Raw genomic sequence first — 14582 nt, 5'->3', positions numbered from 1 at the left:
ACCGGGAGGCAGGCGAGGAGCACGCAGAAAACACCACCCCCTCGCGGGTGGCCCACGACAGCCACTGCCACAGCCACAGCTGCCACCAAGCAGCTCGATGCCACATCAGTAGCTACAGCTACCGTGCAGGCGGCCTGCCAGACACCCGACTGCAGTGACACAAGGCGAGTCACCAGCACAGACCGAAAAAAGAAGAGGACGTCTCTCTCCTCAAAGCTCACTCCAGTGTAACAGAAGCAGCGACTGCTCTACCGCGTCTATCCCTTATTTCTGATTTTAGTAATTTCTGTCTTCTCTCGTTTTTTCTTGTTCAGTTAGATAAAGGTTTGCAAATTTTGTTGATCTTTTTAAAGAATTTTTAAAAAAAAGACTATTAAGGGCCGGCCCGGTGGCGCACTGCTACAGTGCACCGCTTGGGAAGCGTGGTGGCGCTCCCGCCGAGGGTTCGGATCCCACATACAGACCGGCCACTCACTGGCTGAGTGAGGTGCGGGCGCAACACCGAGGGTTGTGATCCCGTTGCCGGTCCCGGTCCGGTACGGGCGCGACACTGAGGGTTGTGATCCGTTGCCGGTCACGAAAAAAGACAAAAAGGGGAAAAAAAAAAAAGAAAGTATTTCCTTTTTTCTCTATTTCCTTAAAAGAATGTATCCAAAATTGGTAATATTTCAGCTTTAACTGTTTAATGGAATTCACCAGTGAAACTTTCTGGAAAAAAAATTTTTTTTTATTGTTGTCTGTTTAAGGCTGTGACTGTTTCTGCAGCTCCTGGCAAAGATATAGGCTCCAGGTGGGCCGGCCTGGGGTCTGGGAGCTGGAGGAAGCCCTCCCCCATGAGAGGGGCTCTGCTTGGGCCGGGCCCTGCCTTCCCAGGTAGAGGCTGGGAGGCCAGGCCAGGGGGCTGGGGAGTTTTGGTGGCAGTGGTCCTCCAGGGTCCCTTTTCCTGGGCGAGATGGGGACAGAGAGACCAATAGGTGAATGAGGCTTCCTGGGGCTCTGTGGAGCTGCTCCCTGTGGTCTCAGGATTCGGCACCTGTGGGAGAAGAGCAGGAGCTGGCAGGTGGCCCTGTCCTGCCACCTTGGGGGTGGTGTGGCTGTGGGCACATCGCTGTCTGCCTGGCTTCCAGGAGCCATGTTCATCGCAGCTCCGTTTACAATAGACAAGATATGGAACCAACCTAAATGCCCATCAGTGGATGATCAGATAAGGAACCTGTGGTATATCTACACCATGGAATACTACTCTGCCATAAAAAAGAATGAAATACTCCCATTTGCAACAACATGGATGAACCTGGAGAAACTTATGTTGAGTGAAATAAGCAAAGCACAGAGGGGTAAATACCGCATGTGCTCACTCACATGTGGGAGCTAAGAGAGAAAGAAGGAAGGAAAGAAAGACCACAGTAGTGCCGTGGTCTTACACAGAGAGGGAACATTCCTAGGGCTACAAAGCAGAGTGGGGGGGAGAGGGGAGGAGGAAGGAGGTTGGGGGATAATTGGGTGGGGGCACAGGGTACAAAAGTAATTTCTGGTAATGGGTATGCCCCCAGTATGAATCTGGCCCTCACATCATGGGCACGAGGGGTGACAATTAGCTTTGGCAGGCGAGAATTCTACCACTGAACTACCCATGCACCCAGTGACAATTAGCTTTGTATCTCATGAATATTTTTAAAAAATGAATAAATTTTAAAAAACAATGCCACACAGGACAGCCGAGGGTCTATTTATTAATATTTATTAATATTCTTATTTTTAAAAAAAGTGCCACACAGGGCAGCCCAGGGTCTACAGGCCCCCTCGAGATCTGCCCCCTGTGTGGCTTTGATGTCATCACCCACCAAGAGAAGCTAAAATTTTTATGATGAAATCTCCTGATTTTTAAAGGTTGGTAACTGACTTACAGTTTTCTTAACACTTTGTAGACCAAATGAAATGTGTCCAACGGTTGGATAAGGCCCTGGTTCTCCCCTTTTGAGCCCCCCCATCTTAGGAACTAGGCAAACTCAGGGAGGTTCAGGGTCCACCCACCGCCACTGTCACTCCTGCTTCTGCTCCAGCCACCTGGGCCTCCTCGCCATTCCTGGATCACTCCAGGCTTGTTTCTGCCCCAGTGCCTTTGCCACAGCTCTTCCCTGTGTCTGGGGTTCTTTTCCCCCCAGGTCTGCATAATCACTCCTGGTTCCAATGCCAAGTCCTGGTTTACATGCCACCTTCTCATGTGGCCTTCCCTAACCACCCTGTTTTAAATGGCACCCACCCTCTGCCCTTTCAATCCCCTGTGACTTTTCTTTCTTCAAAGCATATTTCTAGGAAACTTCTCTGCTTTTTGGACTATCTGCCTCCCCTGTTAGCACATTAATCCTCCCAAGGATTTTTATCTGAATTATAGAACAATGCCTGGTGTGTAGTGGGTGCTCCTGAAATAGTTGTTAAATCAGAAAAGAAAGGTGTTCTTGTCCCCTCCCCCACTCATCAGGTGAGGCCTGGCAGGAGCTGAGGGGGTGGGGTGGGGAGGGCAGAGCTGCTCACAGTGAGGGGAGATAGCACGACAGAGGAAAAGCTTTAAAAGGCTTTGTTGAAGGTTAAGGGTTCAGATCCCAGTACTGGCATGTGGCAAAAAAAAAAAAAAAAAAAAAAATTAGGCTTTGTGAGTCAACTAACAACAACGAAGAAGACTGAGTCTTTGGAAAATACCTGGACAAATACATAGGTGCAGGAAAAGATTTCTGAGATATAAGAAACTCGGAAAAAAATAGTAAATGTAGATATAGATATGCAAAGCAAATGAGGCAAAATAGGCTAAGAATGGGTGACTCCACAGGAAAGGTATTTGGGTTCATTGCACTGCTTATGTAAATTTTCTATAAAAGTTTAAAAAAAATTTTTTTAATTGGGAAAAAATAACATTTGAGTTAACACAAAATAATAAGTTGCAAGTAAAAAAATACCACCAAAACATCAGAGGAAAAGGTAAATTTAGAATTGGGTAACCTAAAAGTTAGACAAACAGAATTTAATTGAACTTAGGAAATTATATATTTATGTATATTAAACATACTATATATTAAATATTACACATAATCCCCCTTTTAGATAAAAATCTATCTTCTTTTTGCCCTCCCACAATGTCCTCCTTTTCCTTCTTCCTGGATCAGTTCACAGTCCCCTTTGGTGCCCTGCTCTGCCCCTTCCTAGCTGTGGGTGACTTGAGCCCTCCTGGCTGCCCTGCCTGGCCCGGTGAGGGCCTGAGGCTCCGAGGCTGGCACAAGGGCTGGCAGGCTCTGCCTGGCTGCAGAGGCAGGGCGGTGAGTCTGCAGTTCTCCACCTGGGCGTCCAAGAAGAGGGTGCTGCACCCAGCAGCAGCCAACTCTGCACGCCCTGCACATGCCTGAATCGTTCGCCTGCTGCTGTTGACTGTGTCTCTCTATTTTCAGCTAAGAGTCCCGGAGCAGGCATGTAGCTGCAGGGCCCACTGCCTGCCGGGCAGGCATTATTCTTCCAGTTGAGGAAATCATGGCACATGGGGCTTAGTCACTTAGTCATTCAGTCACACAATTAATTCAGGGTCAAAGTCAGGAGTCTAACCCAGGTCTGGCCACACCTGTGTGTGTATGTGTGTACACGTGTTCAGGGGGTGACAAAAGGACATCAGGGGCCCACGTAACTTTGAGGGCCCCAAGAACAGACAGCAGGGTTTGAAGAGGAATAGGACCCCAGAGAGTATTTCCAGAACCAACCACTTCTGCCCACTCCACTGCCCCCGCCCTGGCCCAACCTCCATCCCCTCCTGCCTGGACATCCCAGCAGCCTCCTCCCTGGTCCCCTGCTCCTGTCCCTGTCCGTACCGTCTGTTACCACCCACAGCCAGAGAGATCCTGTGAACACCTGAGTCAGGTCAGGGCCCTCCTGGCTCAGAGCTCTGCCCTGGCTACACCTCACTCCAGGTAAGAGTCAAAGTCCTTATCATGACCCATGACCTGTAAGTCCTCCCTCTGTCTGGTCCTCCCTCACCTCTCTGACCTCATCATCTCCTCCCCTCCCTCCATCCCTCCCTCCCTCACTCAGCTCCAGCCACGGTGGCCTCCCTGCTGTCCCTCCAACACCCCAGGCACCATCCCAGCCCCAGAATTTTGCACTCGCTGTTCCCTCTGCTGGATTTAGTCTTCCCCAGATGTGCACACAGGTGCCTCCCTCATCTTCTTTCTTTAGGGCTTTGCTCAAACATCACCTTCTCAAGAGGGCTTTCCTTGGCCAATCTAAAGCCACATCTTCTTCCACTTGGAAACCACCACCACCCCTCCTCATCCCGTATCTCCTTTATTTTTTTCCATAGCACTAACATGTATCACTCCTGACATACTATGTAATATACACACACTGATGACGTTTGTCTCTCTCCCCTCTGGAATCTCAGCTCCATGAGGGAGGGATCTTGGCTGCCCACTCCCTCCTGTTTCCCTAGCACAGAGCACAGGGTCTGGCACATAGTAGTTGCTCAGGAAATCTTTATTGGGTGAATGAGTGAAAAATCATTCTTGAGAGTTAGTATATCCCAGGCCCCATTACAGATGAATCAAGCACTCTACTCTGCTTAAGTCGGTCACAGCTTTGGGGGTACACAGTAGGCCCACAGGTGGAGAGGGAAGGAACTCAGAGCCAGACAGCCTGGGTTCGAATCCTATCTCCACTGTTTTCTTACTGTGTAGACTCAGGCGAGAAAGTCTCCCTTCTTGGGCCTCTGTTCCCCCATCTGAACAACTGGGATAATAATAGCACTCACCCTGGAGGGCTGCCCTTTGGATTCAATGGGGTTGTTGTGTGAGATACTGCCAGAGTGACTAATTCTGAAAGCTGGTTCCCTTCCTGGAAGGGGGAGGGGTGGCAGGGGTGTGGCTGTGTGTGTTCCAACAGCCGACAATGGAACTCTTGTAGGCAGGGTCTCTCAGGCGTGGAAAACACGTCCACCCCTGTAAGTTTCAGACAAAAGTCTCGGGTCTCAGAGTGAAGGTTTACCAGGGCTTTTACATTCTTTGAAGATTGTTGCAGCAAGAAATACTGGTTTGGGGAATGTGAGGGCACTGGGGTGGGCTCCCATTTTATCCTCTCCTTACAAGAAGCAGCTGTGAGGGTTGTGGGTGGGAGAAATCTCTCCCATCTACAGCTCCTGAGGATAGGATCGGGTAGGCTTAAGACAATCTCTGAGCTGCACCAATTGGTTCAGTGGGGTCCAATCAAAGTGAAGCATATGAATTTTGTTTAGTATTTGTGGTAAGAAACGATTTGGGTTTTGGACAGTGGAGAGTACACATTTGAGGCCTGGAAACTCAGCAGTCTTTTTGCCAGCACAGGAAAAACCAGCCTGAGGACAAAACTAATACTGTAGAGGACCACAGATTAAGAGAAATGCTGAGAAACTGAGTTAGCACTCTGATCAAACCATGCCTGATTTCCCTCTGGAATTTCCAGTTTGTAATCTAAAAATGTGACTTGAGTTAGTTTTAATGAGATTTTCTGTTACTCGTAAACAAAACAACCAAACTGGTATACAGAGAAATTCTGTGGACCCTGAACTACTGTACTTTCACTAGGATATATCACATGATTTTTACTTAGTTTGAGCCAATGGATTTCTTTTAGCTTAAATTAGTACAAGAATCTCTAGATGCCAGTAAGTGCTTACTCTGGCCACGTCAGAACTCTGTCTGCAGACAAACCTGGGTTCCGTTAACCTGGATAGGCATCTTTGAAATGAATATAGTGGGGCTGCTAGGCCTGTTCTCTTTCCCAAGTTCTGTCTTGAAAAAGGGAAATGAGCTGGAAGCGCCACAGGACTTGGCAAAAAAAGAAGCGCAAGTGCCTGGGAACTCAACGTTGTTCCTGTTGAAGATGGTGATGTGCAAGTGCCTGCTTGCCTGGCAGATGCCAGGGGAGAGCAGGTGGCACCCAAAGATGCCCCTAAGCACCCGTCATCTCTGCCCAGGCTTTCAGGAGGAGGAGAAGCAGTGCATGGCATGGGTGGAAGCCTCAGCAAAAGAATAACTCATAGCAATCCCCAGCCTAGAAGACCTCCCCAGCCAGGTAGCACCTGCCCACCCTGCAGCAACCACACTGGGCTGGAGGCACGCAGTCAGTGCCCCTGAACACAAAGCCTGAGTCACACTGCAGCCCTCCTGGCATGGTATCAGGCGGCTGTCAGGCAGGGCAGGTTCAGCACAGGAACTGGGACAGGAGGAGCCGCAGAGCTTGTAGTGGCCATGGGGAGGGCAGGCCAGCTCTGCAAAAAGACAGATGAGGGTTAAATAATTAGGCAAGCATTACTATTCTTGAGCATTTCCAACAAGAAGAAGACCAAGGGAGCAGAGGGAAGGTTGAGAGGCCAAGGGCAGGTCATAAGAGCAAAGAAGTGAAAGTGGAGGCATGATGGTGACATGATGATAGTGATGGTGATGGTGGTGGTGACAGTGGTGATGGTGATGATGGTGGTGGCGATGGTGGTGATGGTGATGATGGTGGTGGTGGTGATGGTGGTGATGGTGATGGTGATGGTGGTGATGGTGGTGGTGGTGGTGATGGTGGTGGTGATGGTGGTGATGGTGATGGTGGTAATGGTGGTGGTGATGGTGATGGTGATGGTGATGATGGTGGTGGTGATGGTGGTGGTGATGGTGGTGATGGTGATGGTGGTGACGTGGTGATGATGGTGGTGATGGTGGTGATGGTGATGATGGTGGTGGTGATGGTGGTGGTGATGGTGGTAATGGTGGTGATGGTGATGGTGATGGTGGTGATGGTGATGATGGTGCTGGTGATGGTGCTGGTGATGGTGGTGATGGTGGTGATGGTGATGGTGATGGTGGTGATGGTGATGATGGTGCTGGTGATGGTGCTGGTGATGGTGGTGGTGATGATGATGATGGTGATGGTGATGATGGTGATGGTGGTGGTGATGGTGGTGATGGTGATGATGGTGATGGTGATGGTGGTGATGGTGGTAATGGTGGTGGTGATGGTGATGGTGGTGATGGTGATGATGGTGCTGGTGATGGTGCTGGTGATGGTGATGATGGTGATGGTGGTGATGGTGGTGGTGATGGTGATGGTGGTGATGGTGATGATGGTGCTGGTGATGGTGCTGGTGATGGTGATGATGGTGATGGTGGTGATGGTGGTGGTGATGGTGGTGGTGGTGGTGGTGATGGTGGTGATGGTGATGGTTGTGATGGTGGTGATGGTGATGGTGGTGATGGTGATGGTTGTGATGGTGGTGGTGATGGTGGTGATGGTGATGATGGTGCTGGTGATGGTGATGATGGTGCTGGTGATGGTGCTGGTGCTGGTGATGGTGGTGGTGATGGTGATGATGGTGATGGTGGTGATGGTGGTGGTGATGGTGATGGTGGTGATGATGGTGGTGATGGTGCTGGTGATGGTGGTGATAATGGTTCTGGTGCTGATGGTGTTGATAATGGTGTTGGTGGCGATGCTGATGGTGATGTGATGGTGGTGATGGTGGTGATGATGGGTCTGAGATAACACTTCCTAAGCACTGACTATATGCCCAGCTCTCCTCTATGCTTCTCCTAGATGTTATCTCTCATAATTCTTAATATTTTCTTCCTAAATTCACTGAAGAAATCTGAATTAGCTGGAAACTATGAAAGATCATTGCCATTTTGCCAATTAAAAGAATGACCTTTAATTGAACAGTTACCAGGAGCCTGTCTTTCACACGCTTTCTTGTTTATACCTCACAATAACTCCATTAGATATGGACTTTCATTACCCTTTTTCTTTCACAAATGAAGAAACCGAGGCCCAGAGAAGATAAGTGACTTTCCCAAGGTCACATAGCTACAGAGTGATGGAGCTGGGATTCAAAACAAGGCCACTGGGCTCCACTGAGTCCATACTCCCACTTGGCAAAAAATGCAAGCTCTCATAGGCAGGACACACTCCCACATCCACCTGCCCTCCCCAGCCCACTTCACCCATTAGCCTGCCTGGCCCCACTGGCACTGGGCTTCTGAACCCTTAAAGAGCAGCAAGAAACTGGGTGTGGGAATTATACATACTTCAGGATCCCCAAGGGTAAAAAAGTGAAGGGCAGCAGACAGGGGCAAGTCAGTCCACAAGAGGGCCCAAGTGCTCAGCTAAAGGGCCTGCACTTTAGCCCAAAGGCAGCAGGGAGTCAAAGCATTGTGTTTCCTGCTGACTCTCTGATCTCCCTGTGCCTCAGTTTCCTCATCTGTAAAACAGAAATAGTAACCACACTTCCTTCAGCATGTTGTTATGAGGACTGAATGAGAAAACACACAAGACACAGTCACTTACAGCCCATTCAATGCCCATGTACTTCCTTTCCCAGCCTCCACCCTGCCCTTGAAGATAGGCAGGACCTATCTTCCAGCCAAAGAACATGAGCAGAAATGACGTGGGTGACTTCCAAGATGAAGGTTGAAGAGCGGGGGTGCACATGTTGCTAGGGTGGCATCACAGGATGGAAGTGAACTCCAATGGTGCCCTGAAGAAGACTGTGGAATTTTTAGGAGAGAGAAACAACAACCCCTGGTCATGTTGGGTCATGTTCAAGTTAGTTACTGCAGCATAACCCAGACTATCCTGACTGATTTGGTAGCATTCAGTGTCATCTGTCATTATTACTGAAGAGTTCTAAGAAGGTAGGGTCTTCAGGAGGACAGCCAACAGGCAGTAGCTAACTCAGGTGGCACTGACCTAGGAGGACATCTGGAGGTGGTATTGGATCAGCTGGTGAGATCAGGCTGAGAAAGACCCTCCCCTGGGAACACCTGCTCACCACAGACCACAAGGTGTCTCCAGGGCTACGTGGTGAGGCCACATCGCTGGCATTCCTGGGCGTAGCTCCCCAGCACAGCACACAGAGTCTCCTGTGAGTCCCCTATGACACAGAGGTCATGGATGCAGTTCTCCACGTGGATTTGAGATTCCATGTCCTTACTGCAGGCCCTGCAGGGACCATCATGGGCACCCAGCAATTCACAGAAGGATGTATATAGAGCTGCCTTGTCTGGTGGGCACAAAAGGGTGAGGCCTACAGTTAAGTTGTGGGCATCAGAGAGCCACATGCTCTCGGAGCCACTGAAGTCATCCTGAATATCCATGCTAAAGTCCCCACCCAGGCCACAGAGAGTGTTAGTGTAGGTCTCAGGCACTGTTACCCAGAGGGCACAGGATTCGTGAAAGGCTACAGAGAGGCCGGTGGCTGCCTGAATGGTGACAGGTGAGGACGTGGAGAAGGCCCAGAGTATGCCCCCAGCCAGGATCAGGGGCAGGCCAGCCTGGGACCCATTCACTGGAACACAGACACCCAGGCTATCAGGCAGCCCTGCCCAGACACCAGCCTCTCCCAGGTCCCCGCTTCTGCCCCTGCCATGCGCTCTTCACATAGCACCCAATGAGTCCTTTAAAATCATAAATCAGATCCGGTTTCTCCCTTGTTCAAAACCCCTGACTCTCTAGTACACTTGGATAAAATCCAAACTCCTCACCGTGGCCTGTGTAGCCCCGTGAAACTAGCCCCTGCCACCTGTCTGTCCTCATCTTGTCTCACTCACCCCTCGCGCTCTCGCTCACGCTGCGCCATCCACCTGGGCCTCCCTGTGGTTCCTCCTCCACACCAGGTACCTTTCCAGCCTCTGCACCTTTGCACTGGCGGTTTCCTCCGCTCACCTCCTTCAGCCTCTGCTCCAGTGCCTCCCTGCTCTCCCCGCCTTAAAGGGCAACACCCTCACGGCCCCCTCCTGCCCCCTCCCCTGCTTTGTTTTTCTCCAGAACAAACTATCACTTTCTGACATACCAGAAGTTTACTTATGTATTGGCTTATTGTCTTTCTCCCAGGGATTTTTGTCAGCAAAGTCCCTGCCCTTAGAGAACTATTCTATAGAGAGGAAGAATGACAATAAACAAAGAAGTGATAAACGGAAAAGATGACTTATGAAATGGACGAATGCTTTGTCTTTTTTTTTTTTTTTCGTGACCGGCAACGGATCGCAACCCTCAGTGTCGCGCCCGTACCGGACCGGGACCGGCAACGGGATCGCAACCCTTGGTGCTGCGCCCGCACCTCGCTCAGCCAGTGAGCAGGAACCGGTCTGTATGTGGGATCCGAACCCTTGGCGGGAGCGCCGCCGCGCTCCCAAGCGGCACACTGTAGCAGTGTGCCACCGGGCCGGCCCGACAAATGCTTTGAAGAAAATAAATGAGTGATTATAAGAGAGGAAGACTGGAAGGGGTGGCTCTTTTCACAGGAGTGGTCAGGGAGGGCTTCTCGGAGGAGGTGGCATTTGAGCTGAGACTTGACAGATGAGAATGCATCAGTTATGTGAGGACATCACGGAAGAGTGTTTCAGGCAGAGGAAACAGCCAGTGCAAAGGCCCTGAGGTGGGAGCCTGCCTGGGGTGTTGGAGGAACAGCAGGAGGTCAGTGCAGCTGGAGCAGATTGAGGGAGCAAGTGGAGGAGATGGGGGCAGAGAGGTGACAGGGACCAGCTCTGCAGGGTCACAAAGGCCACGGTTTCACTCTGAATGAGATGGAGCCACAGGAGGGCTTTGAGATAGGAGAGATGAGACCTGATTCAATATATTTTTTTTTCCTTTTTGTCTTTTTTACTGACCGGTACGGGATCGCAACCCTTGGTGTCGCGCCCGCGCCGCGCTCAGCCAGTGAGCGGGAACCTGTCACCACATGGGATCCGAACCCTCGGCAGGAGCGCCGCCGCACTCCCAAGCGGCGCACTCTCCAGTGCGCCACCGGGCTGGCCCCTGATTCAAGATTTTAAAAGACTGTATCTTTACTCTGCCTGCTGGGATCACCAGTAGAAAGCTGGCTTGACTTTGCAGTTACATGTTTCATTTATTGATCAAACACTTTAATGCCGTTACAAAAAGCTTTGTCCCAGGCAATTTACACGTCTTAATCCTCACATACAAGGTAGGTACTGTTATCTCTCATTTTACAGATGGGAAACCAAGGCACAGAGATGTAAAGCCACTAGGTCAAGGTCAACGGCTAGCAAATAGCACAGTGGGATTCGAATCCAGGCCCCCTGGGCCCAGCACCACATGCATCACCAGTTCACCACGTTGCCTGCTAGAGCACCAACTAAGCACCCAGGTGGGCCAAATACCCATTTGCCCCCCACCTTGGGGGGCCCAAAACAAGAGGGGAAATGGAGGCCCACATCTCACTGTCTTCATGTTTACGAGTTGCAAATAGAGTTGCCAAATTGTTAAATGACATATGTTCTGTCCTCCTGCCTTGATACATAGACCTTCCTGATATCCTGGAGACCAGGGGCGAATTCAGATGTTCTGACTCTTCAGAGTCCCCGGACAGGATGTGGCACCCGAGCAGAGGCTGACCCCGGCACACCTCTTCTCTTGCCAGCCCTGTGCTTGCTCAGTCCAGCCTGGTTCCCACCCACTTCCTGCAATGGGGCCTAGACGTGTCACATCAGCCTCATGGTCCACTTTTGTGAGGATGGATCTGGGGACATGGCCAGGGTGGGCCCTGGAAGTGGCTCAGAGCTTTGTAGATAGGGAATTCCTGTTCCTGAAGTGTGGTCTAGAAGAGGGTGGGGGAGGGAGCACAGGCTCCGGGGGGTTTCCTGAGGTCCTCGGACTCTGAAGCTGTGGGGAGGGGTGCAGTCAGGGGCCAGAGTGAACCCTCTGAAGTGCAGGCCCGGGGCAGGGGCACTCTGCCCAGTTCTAAGGGTGACAAAACCCCAGTATCTCTCTCTCCAAAGGGAATGCTCTTGGGCTGCCATTTCTTTGCCTGCTGTTCTTTATGGTCATTAGTCATCAGAGTTCCTAGACTCAGGACTAGAGCTGGGTGATGTTTACCTGGACCACTCCAAACTGTCTTGCCAGTAGAGACAGTCGACATCCTGCCATGTCCACATCCACTTGCTGGGCCCATGTGACACCCCTGGGCTCTTGGTGCCTAACCCCCACCCAGATGGCAAATGGGGTGTGATGGAGCCAGCATGTTCTGGCCAATGCATCCCAGGCAGGCCTTTGAAACTGGGTGTGGGGTCCCATTGAAGGTGTGCAAGTGGGGGTCTCTGCAGAGCCACAGTGTCCTGTAGCATGTGGGGTGGCAGCCCCAAACACCACCGCACTGGCAGCAGAGCTCTTGGGGCCCGCAAGCATGAGTGTGGCACTCGGGTGGATGTCGAGGTCCATGGCACACACACTTCTGGTCACAGGTGGCTATGAGCAGCATCTCAGCACCCAGAGGGATGTAGTGGTCCTGCAGGTGGCAGCTGCAGTGAGAGTGGGGCACACAAGTGCCCACTTCCAGGGCAAAGCCCTCATGGCAGAAGCAGCCCGCTGTGCACTGGCGGGTTCAGGGCATGGAGAAGTTGAGGCTGGCACAGGTGGCTGGGCAGGGTGGCCCACAGAAGTTGTAGTAGCTGTTGACTTGACATGTCACACCTGGAGAAGGGGAAAGATGGCCCAGGGGCCACTATCCTGAAACTCTGACTGAGGAAGCAAAAACCAGGATGGGTGGTGGGCAGAAAGGGGGCAGGAATAGACCACAGGACAATTCCCGAACCGCTATTGTTCCTAACTAATGCTTTCCCACCATGTAGTTTGTTATTTATATAGTGTCCACAGGTCACTTAAAAATCATGGCACAGGATAAACAATTCAGACAATTGAGGATCAGGTGCAGGGAAGAGGGAGGTGGGATTAGAAAGGGGCCGAGGGAAGTCCTGGTTCTGATTTGAGTCTTGGGTCACCATCCCAAGCAGGGCTCAGGGATCCCTGGGAATGAGGGGCTCCAATCAGCAGGGAAAGGTGGCATGTAGCTGGCCAAGGGCCAAGGGCCTTGTCAGAGCTGGGGCTGGAGAAGGTGAAGGGGCACCTACTGCATCCCAGGCCAGCTTGCCACTCGGGCAAGTGAACGCTGTGCAGGGTGCAGGGCTGAGCGTAGGCCTCAGGGTGGCACCCAGCATGCGGTTCCCCATGCCATACTGGCAGAGGTCAAAGACGCAAGCTTGTGTATAGGACGTGGGGTCCTCGTGCCAGTGGCACTTGGCGAAGGGCCCTGTGCGATTCGTCAGAACTCTGCAGAGCTGCTCCACCCAGGGCCTGTCCTGGCAGGTCTTGGTGGCCCTAGTGTCCTGCTGGCAGCTGGAGGACCACAGGGACTCAGCACAGCCACCTCCAAGCCTAATCTCCTGCCTCCCGGCCTGGCCAGCCCCTACCTGCCCTCCTCCTCCAGCCCTGCTAGTCTCTCCCTTCCAGATTCTGACAGCTCTGGCTCAGCCTGGAAACATTAAAAAACCCCAACCCGTGGTATCAAATGATTGTCGTCCTGTCACTCAGCACAGGGTAGTCATTAGTCAGATTGTGGAGTCTGGAATCAGCCTTGTTGGTTTCAAATCCCAGCTTTGTTGCTTGGACAAGTCTCCAAATCTGTGTCATCCAATACCATAGCCACTAGTCACCAGTGGCTAGTGAGCACTTGAAATGTGGCTAGTGTGAGGAGCCACATGTTTAATTTAGTTTAAATTAATCTACATTAAAATGTAAACAGCACATGTGGCCAGTGGCCGCAGACTTGGACATTGCAGGACTAAGTCTCGGCGAGGGGAATGTTTCCTGCCTCCTTTTCGAGAAGTGGTAGAGTGGAGTATTTAGGATCAAGGGCTCTGCAGCCAGGCTGCCTGGGCTCAAATCCTCATTCCACCATTTCCTATTGTGGGAACTTGGGCAAATACTTCTCCTTTCTGTGCCTCAGTTTTCCCCATCTGTAAGTGAGTGTAATAGTTGTTCCTGGTTCTAGGGAGACCCACATGTCTGCTGTTAGTGGCCCCTGCTTCAGCCTGTCTGTCCTTCTTGAAGCACTCCTTATGTGTCCACTGTTTGCCCGCAGCCCAGGCCAACCCTGGCTGGCTGTCCCAGGTCTGCCAGGCATTGCCAAAGACAGCATCACTGGGGGCAGGCGCCCCGCTGGGGAGTACCTTGTCGTTGCTGAGGTCACCACTGAAGTTGCCAAAGAGGCGCAGAGGTGGCCCCGGTACTCGGGCCCTACCTGCATGACCAGCGTGTTGCGGCTGTTGAAGTGCACCTGATCCTGCTCCTGCCACACGCGGGCCTCAGGGCCCAGCTGCACCAGGGAGCTCACCACCTGGCCATCCACCTGGGGGTGGCAGGAGCTCAGGGTCGGTCTCCTCCTGCCACCTCCCAGCCCCACCCAATGCTGTCCACATGCCTCTTTGTGACCCCCACCACAAGCAGGGTTTGTGTGTCTCCGTATCCAGCTGTCTCTCCATGTCACCACTTGAATGTCAACAAGTACCTCAAACCTCACATATCCTAAGCTCAACTTACCCCCTTCTCTTCATTTTCTCTCTCTTAGTTTTCTCATCACTTTTATGGCTTTAAACCCCAGCTGTCTCCTGACCATTCCCAAATCTCCATCTCCAGCCCCTGACCTCCAGGCTGCTACATCCTGCTGCTAGGCCACTCTGGGATGGGGGGAGGGCGAAGAGGCACCTCAAACTCCACCTGTCCCAATCTGAGCTCCT

The 14582-nt window shown here is 51.7% G+C and overlaps 1 protein-coding gene across 1 annotated transcript in view; it reads right to left on the bottom strand.

The window, feature by feature from the left end:
* Positions 1-12391: 12391 nt before the first annotated feature.
* The window catches only part of LOC103596693 (IgGFc-binding protein-like), a 19358-nt gene continuing 17167 nt past the window's right edge, over positions 12392-14582 (bottom strand). Inside the window, exons 11-13 of the mRNA XM_008580389.1 lie at positions 14016-14194; positions 12998-13182; positions 12392-12480 (exon numbers count right to left, since the gene is read on the bottom strand). Of these exons, the coding sequence (XP_008578611.1) occupies positions 12392-12480; positions 12998-13182; positions 14016-14194 (453 nt within the window). The remainder of the gene's footprint in view (positions 12481-12997; positions 13183-14015; positions 14195-14582) is intronic.

This window comes from Galeopterus variegatus, unplaced genomic scaffold, assembly GCF_000696425.1.
Source record: "Galeopterus variegatus unplaced genomic scaffold, G_variegatus-3.0.2 Scaffold2073, whole genome shotgun sequence".
Lineage (NCBI taxonomy): Eukaryota > Metazoa > Chordata > Mammalia > Dermoptera > Cynocephalidae > Galeopterus > Galeopterus variegatus.
The sequence above is the reverse complement of the archived record's forward strand: the minus strand, read 5'-3'. Positions and strand labels throughout refer to the sequence as shown.